At 36.6% G+C, this 24,463-nt stretch overlaps 1 protein-coding gene across 6 annotated transcripts in view; it reads left to right on the top strand.

The window, feature by feature from the left end:
* Positions 1-245: 245 nt before the first annotated feature.
* Positions 246-24,463, top strand: part of Dhx36 (DEAH-box helicase 36) — a 38,043-nt gene continuing 13,825 nt past the window's right edge. For 5 of the 6 annotated variants that reach the window (XR_015663157.1, XR_015663156.1, XR_015663153.1 and 2 more), the window contains exons 1-15: positions 273-540; positions 4,452-4,576; positions 5,522-5,756; positions 8,793-8,831; positions 9,997-10,167; positions 11,361-11,440; positions 12,480-12,554; positions 13,000-13,166; positions 14,497-14,578; positions 16,782-16,922; positions 17,187-17,289; positions 17,617-17,704; positions 18,593-18,648; positions 21,062-21,126; positions 21,843-21,986. Coding sequence is in view for 1 of the 6 variants with exons in the window: in NM_001107678.3 (NP_001101148.1) it covers positions 322-540; positions 4,452-4,576; positions 5,522-5,756; positions 8,793-8,831; positions 9,997-10,167; positions 11,361-11,440; positions 12,480-12,554; positions 13,000-13,166; positions 14,497-14,578; positions 16,782-16,922; positions 17,187-17,289; positions 17,617-17,704; positions 18,593-18,648; positions 21,062-21,126; positions 21,843-21,986 (1,790 nt within the window). In the remaining 5 variants the exon portion in view is untranslated. 6 annotated transcript variants of the gene reach the window in all.

The raw sequence follows: 24,463 nt of genomic DNA, 5'->3' as shown, positions 1-24,463 counted from the left end.
TCTAGGTTTTAACAAAGTAGTTAAAATTCACTCAAATTTCCACATTTTCTCAAGCTGGGTGAAAACCCATGCCGTCCCAAAGACCGGATCCCACAGGGGACCTAAGCTTCCGACCAGAACGCGGACAAAAAACTTCACCGCAGGTCACACTTTCTGGCGCCGTTCGTGACGTCACCGGAAATGTCTGCTTGTGACACTCAACGGCCCGCCCTCTCGCGCTGGGCGCCGGAAGCAAAGCTGAGGGTAATGTGCGCCCGCTTCCGGTCCTGGGCGCCATTTTCAGCGGTTGAGTTTTGGTGGTACCTGTAGTCGTCTCGGACAATGAGCTACGACTATCATCAGAGCTGGAGCCGCGACGGGGGCCCACGGGGCTCCGGCCAGGGCTCTGGCGGCGGCGGTGGAGGGAGCCGGGGCTCCGGCGGCGGCGGAGGGGGCCGCGGCGGCCGGGGCCGGCATCCGGCCCACCTTAAGGGTCGCGAGATAGGCCTATGGTACGCAAAAAAGCAAACGCAGAAGAACAAGGAGGCTGAGAGACAAGAGGTATGAAGGTCAAGTAGGGACGCGTTTGCTCGGTGCTCTCGCCGACTCTAACTCTTCCCTGGCGTTTGCTGGAGCTAGATGTAACGTCTGCCGAGCCCCTGTAACGGGGTGTCCGGTCGCCGGATGGTTCAAGCCATCACTGCTGCAGCCGATGCATGCTCTGTTTAAGGACGTGAGAACTGAACTGGGGGTGAATGCTAAATTCAGATTCCAGCCGAAGTTGACTTTATTAGGGGATATCATTCATTTAGAATACTTACTGTCATTTTTAAGTTCATTCCCTGGAGCAGCCAACAAAAGCAGTAAAACACTGTGGATCTTTGAGGAAAAAAGTAGTTTAGCTACTAGTATAAGCATTTAAAGTGAGTCACATGCTCGTCTTTTCTTCTCCCTTTCTGCTCTGAATTTTCTGTTGACTAACAGTTCTTTAAGACTTAACGTCCTTGAAAGGAAGACCCTGTAGAGAAGTATTTGGCTAATCTCATCAAGGGATTGTCAGTTTGGTTTGTATCTTGAAGTAGTATAGGAAGCATCGTGTTTTGTTGTTGTCTGTTTTGTTTTCCTCGAGACAGGATTTCTCTATGTAGCCTTGGTGTGCTGAACTTGCTCTGTAAACCAGGTTGGCCTTTAACAACAGATCTGCCCACTTATGCCACCCCAGTGCTGCATAATTAAAGGTGTGCATCACCAAGCCAGCAAGCATAATGTTTATTGAGTGGTCTGTTCTAAATAAATACACATTAACAGAATCTTTAAAGTTTTTTTGAGTCTAGTTCATACATGGTTTTTGAATGGAAAAGACCTTTGCATTCTAATAGGGGGAAAGAAATATCTAAACAAGTAAGTTAAATAAGTAGACGGTATCTTTCCAGATATATGCAGGGCACACTTGTGTATTGGATATCGATGTTTAGTGCAGGCTGACTTTGTACTCCTAGTCCTCTTTCCATGCCAAGTGCTGGGATTTCATATATGCACACCTCGGAGGCAAGGCTTTTATTAGTTGACCTCTGAATCCGAACCCCACTCCCAAACTTGCGTTTTAGCAAATGTCAGTGTTGTTTATTCAGTTGCCATGTGGAAGTGAACATTGATTTTTCTCTTCCATTTTGGTAAATGTTTGCTCTGCTCTCTTATTTATCGCTGTAGCAATTATGGGTCAGACCTCTAAACTATATATATATATATATGCATGCCCCATGGTGGTCTCTTAGAATTATAGACGCCAGCCTGGCCCCATGGTGGTCTCTTAAAAGGTGGCCTCTTTAAATGATCTAATTTAGATCATTTTAATCTTTAGTTCCCAACTTGCCTCTCTTTAGTGTTTTCTGGGAATCGTGTGATCTGGCTGTAACATAACAGGCTTCCCTCCTTGGGTTAATCTTTCTGAGCTCAAGCTCTGAGTCTGATATAATCATAGTTTGACTAACATTATTTCTGCTCCTTATTAAATTTTATACCATTTTTCTCCCTAAAATGAGTCTTTGAATTATCTTTAAGCATGTTTTTCAGTTGTCATAATTCTTTTCAGCACTTTTAGCTTAATATGAATTTATCCTAGAATTTCCATAGTTTTTACATTAAAATAAGCCTCATACTTACAAAATGAAAGTACCCTAGTGGATCCTCATAGTTCTATCCATATATATGTATGACAAACTTAATTTTTGGGATACTACTGTAGTACCTAATTTATAAACTATTTTTTAAAGATTTATTCATTTATTATATATAAGTGAACTGTAGTTGTCTTCAGATACACAAGAAGAGGGCACTGGATCTCTTTACAGATGGTTGTGAGCCACCATGTGGTTGCTGGGAATTGAACTCATAACCTCTGGAAGAGCAGTCGGGTACTCTTAACCGCTGAGCCATCTCTCCAGCCCGTACCTAATTTATAGAGATAATGTATGCTAAGGGCCATAGACAGAATGCTATGTTACTAAGTAGCGAATATAGACTGTCTGTTCAAATGGAAGCATCTTAAAAGCTAGAGAGCTTGACATTATTGGGCATATAAGTGAGGATTTCTGGATGGTTCTGATAACCTAGAGCAGAGGTTCTCAACCTTTCTAATGCTGTGACCTTTTAATATAGTTCTTCATGCTTTGGTGAAACACCTTAAATTTATTTTGATGCTGTTTTGTAAATATCTGTGTTTTCCATTCCATCTTATGTGACCCCCGTGAAAGGGTCATTTGACCCTAAGGAGTAAGGGCCTGTGGATGCTATTGAAATGAGGGTACATAATGAAAAGAATGGCCTACTTCTGAAAGCAACAGACCTTGTTTCTCAAACTTGAATGTGGATAGGATTCACCTGGCACCTTGTTTAAGTATATGACTGGGACAAGCCAGAGAGTCTACAGACTTCCAAATGATGCCAGTGCTCCTTGGTCTGTAGATCATTTGAGCTGTAAAATGTGCAACACATAGTTAGAAGAAGAGATGACTGGAAGAACAAAGCAAGGGTGGAGTATCCAGAGGTGGAGAGAAGGGTATGTAAATTGATAGTGGCAGGCAGTGCACGGGTGTCATAAAGACCTTGATGAATTCTGGAGATGGGTGAGTTAAACATTGCAGTAGGGTGTCCAGATATGGAAGGATAGGAAATGGGCACTTGCCAGTAAATCTGTTGGTAACACTGAAAACTAGGACACGGCTTTAGGGCTGGGGAAATTGAAGGGATGCTTTTACTTTGTATTCTTGGTGAAGAGGTTGGACATTAATGGATGCTGATTTCGGCTGATTTTCTGTTTTGAGCCATGAGTGCCAGATCCTGTAATAAGTTCTACCATTATTTGATGGGAATGGCTTTTATGCAAAATCGGTAGAGATCCAGATTCAGATTTCTGATTAGTACAGTTAGGAAATCTCATCATTGTTTTAATTGACTTAACTATCACACATACATAAAAGCAGTGTCCATATACCATTTACCTAAGTCCCACCTAGATAATTGTTAGTTCCTAAGGTTTCCTTATTCTCTTTTAAACTATTTTATCTTTCAATTAATATATTGACTTTTTTCTTAAGTTCTTTAATTTAATAGACTCATTTTGTAAATTCATGTGCACATTACTCAATATGGATTATAAAGAAGTTGAGGTTTGTAGTACCATAATTTTGGAAGAATCGTGTTAAACTTCCCATGTAAAGTGAAAGTGTCCAAAGAATTATGTTTGACATTTGTTCTTCTTTGCATTGACATTAATTTCATCTCATTGCTGCATGTTTAGGGTTCTTGTAGCCTCTAAAGACTTGATCTTTGCTAGTTCTGGTATTTATTTTTATCCCCTGAAGCAGCTCCTGCATTAGCCGTCTCCATGAGTACCAAGCAGCCCCCTATGAAATCAGTCTTCAAAAATTACTTAACATACAGAAGTATAACAACTGTCGGCTAGTCATTTACCATCAAAATATTATTTCTAATATTTCAGCTTTTTTGTCACACATTTTATTTTTGTTGATTTTTAAAGAAATTTTGTTGTCTGTGTCCATTGGCTTGCTATTGTTTGAATAAGACTGCATGCTGTTCATGGCATAAAGGTATTTATACACTTTCCAAGATCTGCTTAGAGTACTTGAGTTTTGATTATTGGACATTTGTAAGCATTTGAAGGTGGGAGCTAAGGAAACAAAGGTAATAAGAAGAGACAAAAAAGCTCTACTTGCCAGTCATCTGTCAGATTTTATAGGCACATGGCAGTCTAAAAGGCCTAGCAGGACACTCAGATGTTGTCATGAATGTCACCTAGGAAGGGAGATTAGGCTAGAGGGCAAGCATGGGTAAGTATAACTTATACGTATGTTGAGCATATAGTGCTTTGTCTTTAGTTTTTCATCTTAAATATGAACTAATTTTATGCATGTCTGTATTAACAGATACACCTTTTCTTTTTTACAAAATAGAGAGCTGTAGTGCACATGGATGAACGGCGAGAAGAGCAAATTGTGCAGCTGCTAAATTCAGTCCAAGCAAAGAATGATAAAGATTCAGAAGCACAGATATCCTGGTTTGCTCCTGAGGATCATGGGTAAATAAAAAATATTCTCATAAAGAGTAGCAAAGAGTAAAAAGAAATTGTTGTGACATTGCCTAAAGAACAACAACAAACCCAAAACAAAATAAGACCAATAAGAAGACAAAACAACAATAACAACAACAAAAAAGAAAAACAAAAATACTATTCTCAGTGTCTTCACAAAGTTGAATTTAGTCTTCTGGAATCCTTTTTAGTGTTGAGCAAATACATTTGAAGAAAAAACAGTTATTTTACTTTATTGAGCAAAGATTTCTCTGTTGTAATCTTGGCTGTCCTAGAACTAACTCTGTTCTAGACTGGGGTGGTGTTGAACTCAGAAATTGCTTGTCTCTCTCTCCCAAGTCCTGGGATTGAGGGTGTGTACCATTTCACCCAGCTCTTAAGAAAAACTTTTCGATAACATGTTCCCCAAATGTCAGGAGTGGGTATTCTGTGCAAGATATTGATAGGTGTACTTTTTACCTGTCATCTTCTCTTTCCAGAATTCTTTGGGGCATAAAGTTAAATTGCTTCAGTTTCAGAAGGTTGCAAAATAATGTATTATTCATGAGAATATTATTAGAAGTGTTGGGGGCTATGTAATGTAGCTTACTATTTCTATCTCACTAAGGGCAGCAGACAGAAAAAGAAGTAAAATGAACCAAATCCTTGAAAATCAAGAAAAACAAAACAGAAAAGACTGCAAAAAATGAGTGACTGTTGTATGGGTTTTAATTTTTTAAAGTCCTCAGGGAATAAATTATCTGATAATATCCATTTAAAAGGGCAGAAGTTTGAATGCATTATAGGAATATAGCGTATTTCATAATGGCGTTGTAGTGCTTTCTTTCAGTGTTGGAGATTTTGAAGTATTTAAATACTATGATACTTTGGTTTTTTCCAAGTGTTGAGTAGCTCTTCATCTGCTCTTTTTTTCTTCTTATTCTGTGATTATAGGTATGGTACTGAAGTTTCTTCAGAGAAAAAAATAAACTCAGAGAAGAAACTTGACAACCAGGAAAAGAAATTGCTGAACCAAGAAAAAAAGACATATAGGATCACAGACAAATCATATATTGACCGAGATTCTGAGTATTTATTGCAACAAAATGAACCAAACCTAGGCTTAGACCAACAATTATTGGAAGATTTACAAAAGAAAAAAACTGACCCTCGGTATATAGAGATGCAGGTAATGTGAGGCAGTTTGTGGGAAATGGATCATTCTTGTTCTTCCTTTGAAGTCGGTTTGCGGTTGAAGGTTAACTGCTCAATCTAGATGAGTGATTCTTCAACAACCTCCGTGGGAAGAAAAATGTAGAGTGGAAAGTACATACAACCTATATGGTATATCTTGTTGACAATAGTGTCTTATTGACAGATGCATATGTGGTGAGAAGAAATGTTTAGGAATGCTAATTTCATTGGGAACAGTTTTCTAGGCCAGTAATTTAGTGAGAAATTGTGTGTTCAGACAGGTAAATTGTCAGAATTATGAAATTTCTTCCAGCTGAGGCTTCCTTCCTCTTAACAGATGTTGAAATTAAAAATTTCAAAAGCCAGATGATTCATTTTATGTTTACTAACATTTTAGTATACTGTTGGATTTGAAGTTTTATGAATTACTCCAGAATTACCTGTTTTGACAGATAAGCTATTTAAAATGTTAAATTATATGACTTCTGTGTGTTTTAGATGTAATAGCATCTTCAAATGTGCAAAAACACATATTTAGGGGAACATCAGGGGTTTTCTCAGGTCCGTATCTTGTAATATGTAGTGTTATTTTTAAACAGGCACACTATTGAATATGTGAGAAAGGTTTAACCCATGGGTCACTTTGATCAAGGTCGAATTTTCTGTTATAGATTAGCTAAAATTATCCAGAGTCCAAATTATATAGTTCTTTGATGACGAGGAGAAGCAATATGATTTGGACATTGGTGAGTGAGACTTAATAAGGTCAATTAATTCAGAATCTTTTGGCTGGGAGAACTTTTATGTTATGAACAAAGAATTGGTTACTCTGTATAAGGCATAAAATTCAGATGGGTGTCTGATCTGGCATTTAGAAATCACCCACCTAGGGTGTTTTTGTTTGTTTTTGAGACAGGTTCTCTGTAGCTTTGGCTTTGAACTCCCAGAAGTCTGCCTGTTTCTGCCTCTCTAGTGTTCAGTTTGAAAACATGTGCCACCATGTCTGGCCCTTCCTTAGCCTTTTTGAGAACTGGTTTCTTCTCTTCTGGAGCTCAGCAAGTAAGCTAGGTTGGCTGGCCAGCAAGTCCTAGTGACCTGCCTATTGGCTTTCCTAATGCTAACATGTCACACATGTTCTTGTTTCAAATGTAAGTGTTGGGGATTGAACTCAGGTCTTCATACTGGCAAAGCAAGCACTTTATCATATTTGGAATTATGGCTCTATCTCTAAAAATGTTCTGAAGATTTATTTATTGTTTCAGAGAGAAGAGGGAGGTGTTATGGCAGCAGCAGTGGGGCAGATGTAGGGAGGGGGTGGTTACTGTGCCTGTGAGTGCAGGCACCCATGGAGGCCAAAAGAGGGCATTGTATTCTCTTAGCCAGAGTGACAGGTAGTAGGCAGTCAACAGCCTGGGTGCTTGAGACTGAATTCAGGTCAGGTCCTCTGGAAAGCAGGAACCTTTCTTAATGGCTGAGCCATCTTTCAACTTTACCCCTAAAATGCAGTTTAACCCTTCTTGGTAATACACAGTATTTCTCTCTCCCTCTCTTCTCTCCCCAACCCGTCTCTGTGTTTGTGTGGGGCAGAGGGAGAGATGGGTACATATGTACAGAGAACAGATAGATGTGTGTGCGTGCATGTGATGGGGCAGAGGGAGAGATGGGTACATATGTACAGAGAACAGATAGATGTGTGTGCGTGCATGAGATGGGGCAGGGGAGAGATGGGTACATATGTACAGAGAACAGATAGATGTGTGTGCGTGCATGAGATGGGGCAGGGGAGAGATGGGTACATATGTACAGAGAACAGATAGGTGTGTGTGCGTGCATGTGATGGGGCAGGGGAGAGATGGGTACATATGTACAGAGAACAGATAGGTGTGTGTGCGTGCATGTGATGGGGCAGGGGAGAGATGGGTACATATGTACAGAGAACAGATAGATGTTGGTTGTTGGTATCTTCTACCTTCATTTCTGAGACAGGGTCTGGTCTCTAACTGAACCTGAAGCTCATTTACAAAAAGGGAATATGTATTATAATTTGAAAGGCAATAATAATACCTTTAATAATACCTTATACATTAAGGTGGCTGTATTTGATATGATACATTATTTTTTGATATTAGGGAATAATTTAAAAACTCATAAAAGAAATTTGTGTGAAATACATAGTAGCTTTTATTACTTCTAACGTGAAGGCTCACTTTAATTCATCACACTGTCTCATTTGTCTTACTGAAAAACAAAAACAAAACCTTACCATAAGTGTGGTAATAATTAATTTAGTTTTTATTCTTAATATCAGTTTTTAAATTATGTTAATTTTGTTTTTCAATAAGAGAGATATTAAAGCTACTTTGTTTCTATGCTGCTGAAGATTTTTTTGTTTAATATCAATATCAGTTTCAATACTTCTTCGTGTGGGTATAGGGTTCCAGAATAATTTTGAAAATTCACAAGAAGTTAACATCAATCAAATAATTTGCTCTTTTTGTTATTCTATTTGTTATCTGCCAAATTGTTTATTTGACAAAAAGCTTTGTGAGTGTGTGTGTGTGTGTGTGTGTGTGTGTGTCAAAAACTGTTATTTGTATATATAAAGAATTGTCAATGAGATCTGTGACAACCCGACTAAGTTATAAAGGCATCGTTTCCCAGAAATTAACAGAAATTACAGTTATGAAATGAAGTACTCAATTTTTTTTTTCAGTTAAAAGCATTTGCCCAAAAATAATTATTGGATTTGTTCCAGTGCCCATTGCATTGAGAAATAGTTCACAGATAGGGAAAGAAATGACGTAGAAAGTGTGTCTGTAATGACCACGTAGAATAGAAGTAGGAACAGATGGGTAGCATTATTTTCTAACCTTGAAAAACATACTTCTAAATCAATATCCTATAATTCTGTTTCTCATTGTGCTTTCACGCATGCATTATAAAATATGAAAATATTCTTGGTCTATTATATTTAGCTATGATATATTTTTAATATAATTTGATGTTCTGAGAATTTTTATTTTAATTTCAGCGTTTCAGAAAAAAGCTGCCTTCATATGGAATGCAGAAGGTAAAAAATAATTTCTACTGTTTGATTTGTATAAAAGTTAGCCACATTAAAACAAAAAGCTCTTCATTGACAAGAAATACAACTTGGTGACATTTCTTTCATAGAGAAGTTAACCGAATGCTTTAGGGCTCTTGAAAGGTAAAAAGGAACCCAAAAAAAAAAAAAATTATGCAGCAAGTTTTTAATATTTTTGTCCAAAGATTATTAAAATCTTTGGAGTTTAGAAAGTAGCATTCCTATATGTACCTCTGGACAATTATGTTGCTCTTAATGCAAAACCAAGCTCTTGAATTAAAATTGAGGTACTGCCAAGGATATAGTTATAACAGACTGGTCAGATTTCATCACACAGCCCTACAGACTGCCTCTGTCCTTCCAGTCTGATTTATTTTTCTTGGCTTTTCAAAGCACTCATTACCATTTGACACCTCTGTGCTCCCCTCTACTCCAATATAAGTTTATATTTGTTTATTCGGTACCTCTTATCGTGGAGTGCCTGCCATTGCACTGGCATCCAGAAACCCTTGAGGGAATGAGTTATGGTTCACTTCTGAGCACAGTCCCTTAGTATCTGTGGGGATTTGTTCTGGGCCCTTTGGGATATAGGGTTGCAGAATAAACCTATACCCCCTCATATGTTCAAGTATTTTATATAAAATGGTATCATATTTTCCTAGAAGCTACATATGTTGTTCTATATAATTTAAATCATCTCTTGATTTAATATCTAATAATATGTTTAGATGCTATATAATTACTCACTGTATTGTTAAGGTAAATTTAACAAGTTCAGTATAGGTGTAATTGCTTCTTCAAAAACTTTAGTTCTGCAAATGCAAAAGCCATGGGTTTTGAGGAACAAATGATTACCAGTTGTGTTTCTTTACATTGGAAACATTTTCTCATGTTATACATTGATAGAATAGTTATAATTCAAATATAAGTTTTATATTAAAATACATAACGTTCTTGAAGTAAGGTGATGGTTTTGTTTAAGCAGTAAATTGTTAGTATGAAGAATATTAGTGTGTATCTAAAATGTTAAAAAAAAGTTATTTGCTCTAAGATTTACCTGACTGATTGATTGACTTTTCTGAATAGAATCTTAAATACTTTTTCCTACTTAGTATGTGCAGTTCTTCACTCGTATTCTCTTTTGAACTAGGAGCTGGTAAATTTAATCAATAACCATCAGGTGACAGTGATAAGTGGTGAGACTGGTTGTGGCAAAACCACTCAGGTTACTCAGTTCATCTTGGATAACTACATCGAAAGAGGAATAGGGTCTGCCTGCAGAATAGTGTGTACTCAGCCAAGAAGAATTAGTGCCATTTCAGTAAGTAAGCTCTCGCTTTTAAAAATTCTTTCTCCTCCAAGTAACTTTGATTGAGCTTAACTGTAAGTTTTTAAGGTTTGCAGTGATTTTTTAATAGGTTTAGGATGTGTCCCTGTGAGAGCGAATACTTAATTGGCAAATATTTGACAGTAAATACATAAAGAGTAGAATTTCTCTCGCTAATAGTGAATACTTGCAAACTCAAGTTAAAGTAATTCTAGCACAAATCTAAAAAAGGAAAGCCAACAAATGTTTAAGGAATTGATTTACAGTCTTCTCCATGAGATCCTTTAACTTCTGCCACTAGGCTTACTCCTTGTTCTTTTCATGGTCTGTTCCTTCAGTGCCTCTGTACATGGGTACATGAATGGTAGTGAAAATGGGAAGCTGTATTTTGCATTTTGAAGCTGCTGTATTTCTATAAAGAGTGAAGCTTTTATTAAAGAATTCTTTTCTGCATGTATGCCTGCATGCCAGAAGAGAGCATCAGATCTCATTATAGATGATTGTGGGCCATGATGTGGTTGCTGGTAATTGAACTCAGGACCTCTGGAAGGGGAGCCAGTGCTCTTAACTGCTGAACCATCTCAACAGCCCAAAGTGAGTTTTGAATGAAGTTCCTCAGAGGAAACTTAGCCTGAGTGATTTATCATAGATGTTAATCCACTTGCAGGAAGTGATACAACTCAGCAATGATTATTATAAAATTGTATTTTCCATTCTGTATTTGATAGACATTACTTTAGAAAACAACTGACCAAAGACTAGGAGTTAAATACCAGTCTCTACTACAAATAAAAGAACAATAAATAGAAGAGTAAATGAGAAATTATCAATATGTACTTATATTCAAATTACAGTTTTTGATTGGACTATGGTCTCCCACCTATTGTAGACAAGTCAAAAAGAAAATGAGAGAATCTCATAAAAGATGTTTTGAAAATGTAATGGCCTGAGAGCTTGGACTTGAAGGTCTTTATAAAGATAATGAGAAATTATCAAAAGAAGCTGGTAGTGTATCACGCTCAGAGAGAACACCACATGGTTTTAGTATCTCAGACTTCAATAAGTATCTCTAGTTTCTAAACTCATCTGCAAGTCAACTACTTTTTAACAAACTAGATTTTCGTGACAGTTAACTAAGGTCGTCTAAAGGAATTTGTTTTTTAGTTACAGCTGTATTTTATTTAAAGGTTGCTGAGAGGGTGGCTGCAGAAAGGGCAGAGTCTTGTGGCAATGGTAATAGTATTGGATACCAGATTCGTCTCCAAAGGTAAACAGTGTTCACTTCAGGTCATTTATTGTATACACGTAGATGTTAGTGAAACTTTGAATCAGGACATGCTTGTCCTCCTCTTTTATGTTTATTCTTATTAGCATTGAAATATACTTTAAGTGTTTTATATTTATTTGTATATGCACATGTGTGTATATACTAGAGAGAGAGGGAGGGAGAAACGGGGTGAGGGGAGAGAGGGAAAAAGAGAGAGAAATTGAATGAATGAATGAATGAATGAATGAATGAATGAATGAACGAACGAATAAGAGGATAACTTGCAGGAGTCAGTTCTCTTTGCCCCATGATTCTTGGGGGGTTGAACTAGGTTCATAGGCTTGAAGGCAGTAAGTCATCTTCGTATGCTCTTGCATAAGTTTTTGAAAGACAAGCCAGTAGGGTTTATTGAGAAGAAACAGTTCCCTGCAGGTGGTTGGCAAGAAAATGAGTTCCCCTAGCAGTTTAAATACTTAGTTTAAAACTGTTTAAAGCAGTTTTCATGTTAGTTGGCATGTTACCATAAATTCATCTTTGAACCCTACAGGTACTGCTTTTTAAAATGTGCTTTTACATTAAGGAATGATTAGAAATAGTATTTTAGTAGTGGATCATTATTTCTGTCAAGTGAACTGCTGTCTTGGACATTTTGATGCTACTTATCTACCCCCTGATAGACTTAATTAATATTTGCATCATTAACTTCATTATTGATCCTTACTTTACATTATTGATCCTTCTTTGGTCCTTTTCTGGAGTTGAAGTTGCTTGATCTGTTTAACAAGCAGAATTAGAATTCTGTTTACCAAACCAGAAATGTAGGGCCCGTAAATTCAGTCTATGAATGTTAAAGGTTATACATGTAAAAAGATATGATTTTAGTATCAAAGTCACCTTAAGGCTAGTATCTTCTATTAGTGTGGTGAATACTTTTAGAACTAAAAATTACATATAAAAATTTTTCTCAAACTTCTGGGCATCTCAATACTCCCTTAGACAAGAAAACCAGGAACCAATAACTTGTGTCTTTTATCCACAGTCGGTTGCCAAGGAAACAAGGCTCTATCCTATACTGCACAACAGGAATCATTCTTCAGTGGCTCCAGTCAGACTCGTGAGTATGTTTCAGTGGAGACATAAAAAATAGTAGCAAAGAACTGAGCAGGGGAGCTTGTGTTTATAATTTATAACCCCAGCACTTGAAAGATGAAGACAGGAGGGTCAGGAACCCCAGGCCAGCCCTGTCTACGAGAGACTCTTCCTCACTACCACCCCCCAAAGTTGTATAAACAAGCATTTCATAGATATCCAAACATGTAAATGTTTGGTTGGTTGGTTTGGTTTTCTGTTTTGGTTTTTTTGGGGACAGGTTTTCCTGCACAGACCATAGACTAGCATTGAACTCAGAGATCTGCCTGCCTCTGCCTCCTGAGCGCTGGGATTAAAAACATGTGCCAACACTGCCCAGCCAAAGATTTTATTATTAAACAGGACTGTGTTGTTAAAAATAGTTGTTTTCTATTTTATAATGAGTTGTAAATTTCATACTTGTCTTCTAGACGTTTGTCCAGTGTTAGTCATATTGTACTTGATGAAATTCATGAAAGGAATCTACAGTCAGATGTTTTAATGACTGTTATTAAAGATCTCCTCCATTTTCGATCGGATCTCAAAGTAATATTGATGAGTGCAACCTTGAATGCTGAGAAATTTTCAGAATATTTTGGTGAGTAAAGTTTGATAATTTGCTAGAAGAGATGTCAAAGGCCAAAACACTTCAAAACAAAAAGTTACATAATACTATGCATAATAAAATGGAATGCTTAATAATTTATTGTATCGTCACTCTGCATTCTAGTTTCTGAGATGCTTTTTAAATGGTAGTAGCATCACTTCTTTCCCATAGCATGTTTCCTGCTGTTAGACATGGAGCTGCCATCATAGAATCAAACCCCAGGACTAAAATTTTTCTACCCTCTTTGTGTATATGGGAATCTGCTGTAGCATTGATGTACTATGACAGGCTAAGCTAACAGTTTGCTGATGATAGATAGTATCAGTGTCTGCTGAGGGAATGTGTTCAGTGTGTCAGGTGGTAGCTAGCTGTCTCTTCACCGTTTCTTATACCAGCTTACCAGTAGGAGCTGGTATAGCTTCAGCTTTACAAATGAGAATGTAGCCTGCGAACTGTTTAATAACTTATCCAAGGTTGTGTAATTAACATGGATGAACACTGCCTCATTAGCAGAGATTCTGAAACTAGATTACAGTACTTGGAAAAGTCAATACTATAGAATTTTTCCTCGGTGTCTTTCCTCCCTATGACAATAGTAATATTTGGAGGGAAAGAGCAATTGTATTATGGAATCAGCATATTTAATTGTATTTTCAGTTTGTAAAAATGCCTATTAAATACATATCAGTTTATTATTCAAAGCATTATGATTCATTGGGGCAGGTATTAGGCCCTTCTGATTCTTAATAAGGTTGATATGAATAACCCAGTTTTATATAGATGAGATGCAGAGCAGAGTATGGGGCAGGTCCTTTGACCTCTGGTACTGCTTAGCATTTGTTTATTGTGTGCTTGATTTGATTTGCATGTTGGAGGAAACAAATAGCATTTCAGTGACAGAACTGAGATAATATGTTAATGAGCTTAAGGTGGAAACAGTTTAGTAGGTGATTAGTTCCAGTTTTAACTTTCTGCCAACTTCCGTTCAAGGAGCCACAAAGAATAATGCTCTTATCTAGATCGTTGGTAAGAGGGGCACTCATCATTTTATAATCTCGGGTGATAGACATTTAATAGACTCTTTAGAGTTCAGATAAAATGACTTTAATATTTAGTGTTATTTTGTATAACTGAGGACTGTATACAGTTTGTAGAAGTAAAATATTAACTATTAAAACAACTTTTTTCCTTTTGAAGTCAGATAGAAAAGTAGTGTGGAACTGTTTTGTTGATTAAGAATGTTATTCTGGCTTACAGTGTGCTGATTTTAATTTTGAACATTGAATATAAAGTCATGGGTATGTTTTATGTACCATTTTAGGTAACTGTCCAATGATACATATACCTGGGTTTACTTTTCCAGTTGTGGAATATCTTTTGGAAGATATCATTGAAAAAATAAGGTAAATGATAGGCAGCAAAATAAGTTAAAAAGTTCTAATGTATTGTTTTCTACAACTCATCATTGATCATATCCTCATAAATTCATTTATTATGGAGCTCTAAACTTTAACTAGGAGCATTTCCATAGAGAGTCAAAAGTTTTCAAGCCAAAATTATTCTTATATTTGATTTCTGCCAGTTTTCCACTAGCACAAATAAAAACAAGGTTTTTTGCTAATAGTTTATGCTTAGTGATAGTCTTCTACCTGGTTTTCTGGATTGTAACTTTAAAAGGGTATGACCAGTGACTTTCTGTGCTGAATGACCAGCTTATGCCACATTTTTTAGCTCCTCCCTGACATACACTGTTTCTGTGAGCTTCGAGGTATATCTTGTGTGTTTTGCATTCTTCTGTACAAGTGGTTCTGACTGGAATGGCTCTTGGTCTGGATAATAGGACACTCTCTACTTTCTCTTCACAAATCTCATCATGTGAACGTCCCTCCTTCAAGGGAGATCTCTGTATACAAAACTTCACTGAAAAACAGTTTGAGTAGGTTGTGTACCAGAGTGCCTCGGCTAGTGCACTTTCTGTTGCCTGTCAGCACTGGCTGAGAACCAGTACCAGCCTCTAACTACCAGCAGTAGCAAGCTGTACAAAGTCGTATCTGTTCATTAGTGGCAAAAGGCTAGGAAAGCACGGGCTCCCTATGCTCAGTCATCCCAAAGCCCTCAGCATCCAGCCTCTCATTTCCTTATGATGTAGCCTGTAGTTTATTAAATGTGCTACTCCTAATAGCTAGTGCAGACTCTTTCTCAATGCCTTTCTTTTTGTGTACATGTTTTTTCTTTCAGATTCCATCTTTGTAAATTTGTCTGTAAATTCCTAAGTAAAAAAAAAAATCCCAATTTCCTCCCATCTCCCACTTTTTGTATTATAACACTTGACTATCATGATTGTAGTGTGTATTTGCCTCTTGCACAAGATTTTTTAAGTTTTTAAAAATATTTTGTCTTACTCATTTTGGTTATTTGTGCATCCGAATGAATGAATGAATGAATGAATGAGCAAGTTATGTGTGTAGAAAATATGTAGAATTTCTGAAGACTTACTGCTTAAAATTAAAATTGATATCAGAAAGAAACTACAGTTTATTTTACATAGGGAAAAGTCAGCTGAGTTTTGGCTAGATGTTTACTTAACATATATTAAGCCTTTTACTTCACAAGGTGCTATCTTGTGAGCATTTTTAAAAAAAAAAAAAAGGAAAGACATGGTGTATATATGTTCTTTAAATGTGTCTTGATTTTGGGTAAAGCTGTTACATAAAGTTTGGGGAAGTGAGTTAAGAAATGAGATACCATGTCATGAGGAAATTTGAAATGAGTGAAGCTGTGAAAGTTGGCAAAAAGGAGAGAGTAGGAAGAATATTTCAGAGAGGAAGGAACTTTCAAAAGAGAGGTAGTACACAATGGTCTTGGTTGGTTTTATACTCTGGTTTTTTACTTCACTTTGAGCTGTGCTCTCTTCTTTTATCATGCTATATATACTTGGCGGTTCCTTTGAAAGAGATTATACACAACAGCTTGGTGACTAATGGTGGAGTATCAGTGATCTACATTTCATAATGATTGCTTTCTTAAATTTGCTGGAAGGCAGAAAAGCTCAAGCAACTGGAGGAAAGGGGTCTGATGCAAAAGAAAATGAAGTTGTCCTCGAGCTTCAGGAGTTGGGGGCGGGGGGTGCGGGAGGATCTTTTGGGTAGAGATTTCTTTCGTCAGTCAGTCAAAGCTGTCTCCTTCCTTGAGAAGGAATTACAACAGGAAGTAGTATCTTCAGACACACCAGAAGAGAGCATTGGATCCCATCACAGATGTTTGTGAGCCACCATGTGGTTAGTGGGAACCACCATGTGGTAGTGAACTCAGGGCCTCTAGAAGAGTAGTCAGTGCTCTTAACTATTGAGCTATCTCTCCAGCCCTAGAAATCATTTTTCATTAAGATTATTAAGATGGCATATAGTCTTATGCTCTTTAGCAGGGAATACTTTTTATCCTAAATGAGAAGTTTAATTATTAACTTAAAGTTAATCTTTTGAGCAACATTCTCTGGAACATAATCTTTAGAATCTGGTTTCAAGTCGTCAGTGTAAAAACTCAGGGAGACTTAAAAGCCATAGAGTTTCAAATGTGGAAAAATGCATAATGCTCTTTTTATTTTAGATATTTTCCAGAACAAAAAGAACATAGATCCCAGTTCAAAAGGGGTTTCATGCAGGGTCATGTAAATAGACAAGAAAAAGAAGAAAAAGAGGCGATCTATAAAGAACGCTGGCCAGCTTATATAAAGGAACTACAGACAAGGTAAGTCTATTTGAGGCATGGACACAGTGGCTCAACCAAGGAGGACTCTTCTGACTTTGAATGTACTTGAAGGGAGAGGATCTCATTCCACATAAATGCTGCTGAGCTAACTTACCTGTTGTTTATTATCCCTGGAAGTTTAATTGTCTCTTCTTTGTAGACTGTTGGTTCATATGCAGACTGATTTAACTTTAAGGTTGAACCTGAGTAACCCACGGAAAACATGACAAACATTTTGTGACTTTCTGTGTAATTCTGGTGCAGATACTCTGCAAGTACCATAGATGTTTTGGAAATGATGGATGATGATAAAGTTGATCTGAATTTGATTGCTGCCCTTATTCGATACATTGTTTTGGAAGAAGAGGTTAGTTTTGTTTAGTTTTTCTTCAAGTAATATGTTTTTAAATTTTATTATGTATTAAAGCTATAAAAAACTCATTTTCCTAAATGCTTCTTAAAAAGTGGACTGGAAGAAAATCTCAACATAACATTTAGGCATTTAACATATTTAAAGAAAAGATTAAACAAATATCTCTAGATTGTAGGTCTGTGATTTTTAAAGGGTTGGATATTCATTTAAATAGTAATTAAATTTCAAAGCTACTCTAATTATAATGAGGATTTAAGTGCATGGAATTGTTAGTGTGATTATTGATGTCATTCTCTTACTAGTAATTTCCTATCTATATAGGACGGTGCAATATTGGTCTTTCTACCAGGCTGGGACAATATCAGTACTTTGCATGATCTCTTGATGTCACAAGTGATGTTTAAATCAGGTATTGAATAAATATATTATACTATATAATAACAAGACTGACATTAGAATTCATGTAGTTTCTGAAATCCTCTCCCCCTTTCTAATGTGAAGAAGTTGTTACTTATGTGACTATATTGGTATAGGATTTTGTTCATCTAAGTCCAATTCACTTTTTTCCTTTAAGAAATTAAATGTTTTCTAAAAGTTTTGAGCTTTTACAGATCATCATAAAGATGGGATGTACATTGTGAGACTTTTTAGTTTTTTGAAAGTATTCTTTTATCACTTTTTAAAACTTGCCTAATAAAATTTAGCTTTAAAGTTAAAATATTGGCATTTAGAGGCTTTCAATCTTTTCTTCTTCTCATTGGAGATTTTATTAATAGTCAGGATGAAGCCAATGGCCTTTTGTGAATATGATTTTTGATAGATGACTCCAACCATTGAGAATTTTAAGAATTTGGACAGGGCCTGGAGATGAGACTCAGTGGTTAAGTGTGCTTACTCCTCTTCCTGAGGATCTGGGTTCAAGTCATACCACTCCACATCAGGCAACTGACAGCTGCTTATAACTCAGTTCCAGGGCATCCAGCTCAGACTTTTGACCTTCACAGACACCATACACATAGCATATACACACAGAAAGACATTCATATATTAATAGAAAAATTGTTTTAATCTTGAAAAGAATTCATAAGCAAATGTTTATCAATACAAAATAGATTAACAAAGTAAACTGTCAGTGGTAACTCATTGGAGCAGTCAGAAAACACTTGTAAGAAAACTTGGTTTTACTATATGTAGAAATATAAATTAAGAACTGTGATTCAGCAGCCTAATTAATAACTCCATCCATGTGCCATATATGCTTTATGGGCTCTAATTTAATTTTCCTTTTAAATTTCAGATAGGTTTCTTATTATACCTTTACATTCACTGATGCCCACTGTAAACCAGACACAGGTATGTTCTTAAATTTGTTTTCAGTCTTAGATTGAGGCAAACCTTACAACTACTTACTGTGTTTTTTTTTTTTATTAAAATGTAATTATATTGTTTTCCCCCTTCCCTTTTCTCCCTCCAATTCTGCCTATGCACCACCCCCTGCTCTTTCAAATTCATGTCTTCTAATTCTTTGATGTTAGTGGGGGCGGGTGGGTGGGTGGGTGTGTGTGTGCGTGCGCACGCGCGTCTGCGTGTATACGTTCTTAAATATATAAATATTTCCTGTTGAGTCTATAAAATGTTGTTTATATGTATGTAATTATTAGGACTTATCACTTGTAGCTCTCTGTCTAGGGTGAGGCCTTGGGGGCTTTCCCTTTGCATAGTTACCAGGTCTAGTGCAGATGTCCTTGATTCGGTCTTCTGTAGGCAGCCATGCTGAGACTTCCCAGGTGTTGCTTCTTTGATGTTCCCAGGAGACGAAAACTCACAGCAAGCTTTTCCTTTCTTTGGCTCTGGCAATCATTCTGCCCCACCTTCTGCTATGATCTCTGACCCTTAGGTGCAGGAGTTGGGGTGTAGATACAGAAGTCGGGACTGTGCAGCACATGATTTCTTGCTTTTTACCTTTTGATCGGATGTGGTTCTTGTTAATATTCTGTTTCATTAGGGGTGGGACCTATACTTATCTGTGAGTATAAGGATAAATATTTAGAATGTAATTCAGAATTATACTGGTTTAATAAGGTGACAGTTGTAGGTTTTCCTCCAAGATCCTTAACTTCTCCATTGCTGAGTACTTGGTTAGGTTAGATGTAGCAGACATACTTTACCTATTGTTGACAGGGAAATTGGACTCAGTTCCTATGAAGGTATGCATTGCAGTATTGCATACATAGGGATATCATGCCACACTGGTAACTGTTTTCGTTCATAGGCATTATAGCAGGGTAAAACTATTGCTTTCTTTCTTCCTGTGGGAGCTTGTTGGTGCCTACTCATATCATGAAAGCTGTTTTCAGGGAGAAGGAGGATTTCTAGTCAGAACCAGCCAGAGTCCTCTGGGTTCTATGTGTGAAGTGGTGTCTTCAGCAATAGGAACGTACTTTATTCCTTGGGAGGAAAGGGTAACAGAGATGGCCTGTGTTTCTGGGCTCTCTCACACAGTTCTGACCAGAGACTCAAAACAAAGACGGGGTCCTAGTAACCTGCTGTTGAAATATTCATTAGTCTGTGCTTCTTAGAGAATTGACATCCCACCTTGTAAAATTGGACTTAAAAATATATATATGTATATATATATATGTTTCCTCAAAGACTTATTGTATTATATGTTATTTAACTTTAAAGAAACACTTTAAAATAGTGGTCCATGTTAAAAATATAAAGAGCCATTTCTTTGGAAAATGGTTTTGCATGCTAATTTACCACCAGAGTAGTTTTGTTAATGTTAGAAAAGTTTAGAGAAATGGTTCCATCAGTAACTTGTTTAGGTTTCCTGAATCAAAGAAAAAATATATAAATACCACTAAAAAACCTAAGCTAGAAATTAGCTGTGACATAGTACATGTTAGTGTTTGAGATTTTGATTTATCACATTAGTATATTAAAGTGAGATTTCCTGTCTTTTCAGTAATGTATTACAACTGTTTTTGACTGTGTCAAATTCAGGATTTTCTTAATGATAATTTTTAATATAGCACTCTCTTCAGACCGTTCCCTTCCAGTTTTCTATTCTTTTTTATAAGAAAATACCTAACTCCATCAGTCTGTTTGGTGGTACTGTGATTAGATAAAAGTGTAGCTAGTGTGGAGGGTCTTCCGTCCTGGACAGCCCAGCCCAGTAGAGCACACAAACATTTAGTATATGTGCCTTCTACTTACTGATTGCTCTATTTTATAATCAAGGATGGAGGATTCTTTTGGGTGTATGTATGTGTGCTTGACTACTTTTCTTCAACTTTGGTGGCATTGTTAGGGATAGTAGTATTTGTAGTGTTTGGCATTTGAAAAGGCTGTTTTACTCCAGTCTGAATCTCAAGCTAGGCTTCCATGCTCTGGGACTTGACATTCATTCTGAGGGCAAGGTACCTGCCCCATTGGTTCGTAATTCTTTTTTGGTTTGGCTTTGTAAATCTTGTCCACATAGATTAAAGCTGTTTTCCTTTAATTTATGCTCACCAGCTTTTGTTAAAGATGTGCTAAAAGTTGGAGTGACTTTATTTGCCTCTTGTTTGTGATATGATTCTGACATCTGGGTTTACCAAAGGAGAATTTCATCAAGTTGAAAATGTGTATGTTAATGATAGACTGATATACAAGACACATTATTTAAATGCATAAATGCTAAAACTGATCACAATATCTCAAGAAATAACATTGTAAAAGTATGTCAGAAACTAGTACACTTTTGATGTATTTATTCTTACAGGTATTTAAAAAAACTCCTCCTGGTGTTCGGAAAATAGTAATTGCTACCAACATTGCAGAGACTAGGTAAAAACTATTTTAAATATCAGCTATTGGTGACTACCTAAGTTTAGCACTCCATATATTATTAGTATAGTTTAACATGTATTCTCTGAAAAAGAAAACAAAAACTTGAAATCTCTTTTTTAAAAAAAATCACTTTTTAGCATTCATTAGTCAAGGACGGCAAATATAAACTGTGGTTTTTTAAAGCTGTTCTACTGTGCTTAGTTCTCTTTTTCAAAGTAGTCATTTAACAAGTTGTTTTTCAAAACATCTCTAAAGAATCATGGGAACTAGTATAGCTTTAGTCCTTTTGTCTGTTCTCCAGTTAGGGATGATATTATTGTATATTTGCATGCAGCCTTAAACATTTCTAATTTTCTACTGGAGACATTTATAACTAAGTTGTTAAGACAAATTATTTTCCAGAAGTTACTGTTAAACCATAGTTCCTTAGGGCTTCAGAGATGGTCATAAAGTGGTGGACTGTGTAAGATGCTGTGCTCAGATAAGAATATAGCATGTGGTCTAATCATTTTGTTATCACTGTACATAAGGACACTGCCTATTGTCAGCTGCTGACTTTGTAAAATTGAAAAATGTGAGAAGAGTAGGCAAAGGTCTGAATTAATAAAATCTACTTGATTCAATAAAAAATTTTAAATAAATGCATCTATAGGCTTGGTATAATCTTATCTCTTGATGTAGTTTTTAATATTTTGTGTATCTTTTTCAAACAGCATCACCATAGATGATGTGGTCTATGTAATAGATGGAGGGAAAATTAAAGAAACACACTTTGACACACAGAACAACATCAGTACCATGTCTGCTGAGTGGGTTAGTAAAGCTAATGCCAAACAGAGGAAAGGGAGAGCTGGAAGGTAAGGCAGAAATTGTATGCAAGGACTGTTTGAGAACATGCAAAAACTATGTAAACAAATTTACAAGTATTATTAGGAGTATCCTGCATAATGTATTGAACTCAGCACTTCTATGGTTATTAATATTTGATTTTTAATTGTCATACAAAATATATTTGTAACATTTTTATACATTGATAAAATTATACTTCCCCCTAATTTCATTCCTTTACTCAGGTAGTTCCTCCCTCTTTCATGTAACGTACACTGTATTCTGTTCTCCCTGCCTCCTGCATGTAGATACCGTTCTTCCTACTACATTTTCCTATGACTGTCTACCTACCTATCTAATCATCGGTCTGACTCATCAAGTTTTGGGGTATATTCTGCAAGGAAGTGAACATTTGGTGTTTTATCCACTCATCTGTTGAGGGTTGGGTAGTGTGATTGTGTGTCTTGACTATTTCGATTAAAGCAGCACTCTTATTGGCTATGCCAGTACCTCTGCTCTGTGCTGACTTGGATTCCTTTGCATGTACACTTAGGGAACAGCACAGTTGTCATGTGGTAGTTGTCTATAGTTTGTTGAGAACCCTCCATGTTGATAGACTGGGTAAGTATGACAGTTTTCATCCCCACCAGCAGTGCCCTAAGTGCTCCTTTCCCCACTAATGTTGAGTTGTTTTCTTGGTGTTAGCCATTATAGAGGTGAGATGGAGCGCAGTGTAATTTGAATTTGCATTTTTCCATGCCTAACTACTACAGCAACACATTTTTAAATCAGCTAGTAGTTTTCTTTGTAAAGTTTTAGGAAATTATCTGCTGAGTTTTTTAATTTTATGAATCTTTTTTCCAGTGACGTAGTCTATTTAATTACTAAACTTTATTAAATCACTTAGAGTTTTGCTTCCATGTCTGTTCTTAATAATACTTAGTAATAACTAACACTGAGTGTCAGCTCCTTTCTTATTTCTCACTTCTCAACTGAGATAGGCAACTGCCTGTTTTTGAATAAAGAAATAAAGTTGTAAAGAAATTACATAGTTTGTTCAATTTAGTTTCTAGAGCTTTGTACATAGCAGACATAGTTGAATTCAAACAGCCAACTCCACAGTCTGCGTTTCCACTCACTGTACTCATAAACTGTATTGATTCTTACCTCTACTCACCAGTAACAGCACATGGCAACACTTTGTCCATTGACTTGGTAGTAACATAAGAAATAAAAACATCTGTTTTAATGATAAGAATAGTATTTGTCTGACCTTTACACATAGTTTTGCTTAGTGCTTCTTTTTGATGCCCACTTACCAGTATTTTTTATGTTAGTGACAGAACCATATCTAGTGTTGTTGACGAATTTTCCCTTTATACCCCTCTCCCCCAACAAAACCTTCATCTAACACTGGTTTCCATGTTACTTCCCACCAAATCTATACCTCCAAGTTAAGAGCCTGCCTGCCCCTGACACTTCACTTCCTAACAACTACCAATCAAGAGGAAAGCAGAAATTAAGTTTATGGTTTGCCTCTCAGCACCAGCCAATTAAAGGCCATCATGCCCCCCTTCCCCAATCAGATGTGTTTCAGGCTATTAACCCCCTTCTTGCCTCTATAAATACTTACTGAAACTAGGCTTGGAGTCCCCTCCTGTTCTCCTGTGTCAGAGATAGTGGTGTGCCCAAGCTCAAACTTGTAATAAAGAGACCCTAATGTGATTACATCAAAACCAGCTCCTTGATGGACTTTTGGGGTTCTCCAATGCTTCCTGACACATTATAGGTTAAGAGTGTCACCTTATGGACTTATGTAAGGAAAGAAGAGTTAAAATGTTCTTGGTTGTTACATTGTCTCTGTTTTAAATGTGTGCTCAATCTATATAGTTTGGGCTGGTTTGCTATGTTTAGTTTGTCTCTGTTTAATCTAATTTTCAGATAGTTTCTTATAATGTGATGTACAAAGCCTGATTAGATTGATGCTTATTTTGGAGACCAGAAAACACAACAGAACAGAAAAACAAACAAAAACAAAACAAAAAACCATTATACTATGTGGCCCCTTGGGAAATACCATTAGTTTCTTTGCGGTGCTAGATGATGGTAGGTCTGTACCACCAGAGAAATATTAGGTATTATATATTGAATCTTTGCAGAGTTTTGGGGAAAAAAAAGTTTTAGATCTTTTATTGCTACAGTGGCCAGAGTCTTGAAATATTATTCTGTTCAGAAATTCTGTCATATTAGTTGTGGCAAGTTACAAACATTTCCGTTGTCTGAGAGCTTACTAAATTGCATACAATTAAATGTTTTTCAGTTCATACATGTAGGTTAATACAGTGCAGGGAGTATTGCAGAAATGCCTAAGAGGGCATATTTCTTGTTACAACTCTAAGCCTGACCAGTATAAATCTAGCAGTTTTGAGCGAAGTTAGAGGAACATCAGAAATAAGAACCAAATTATGTATGGGAGTATCTTTCATTGCTTTCTGGAGCTACAGTA

Source organism: Rattus norvegicus, chromosome 2 (assembly GCF_021556685.1).
Source record: "Rattus norvegicus strain SHRSP/BbbUtx chromosome 2, alternate assembly SHRSP_T2T, whole genome shotgun sequence".
NCBI classification, from domain to species: domain Eukaryota; kingdom Metazoa; phylum Chordata; class Mammalia; order Rodentia; family Muridae; genus Rattus; species Rattus norvegicus.
This window is presented reverse-complemented; position numbering and strand designations above follow the sequence as displayed.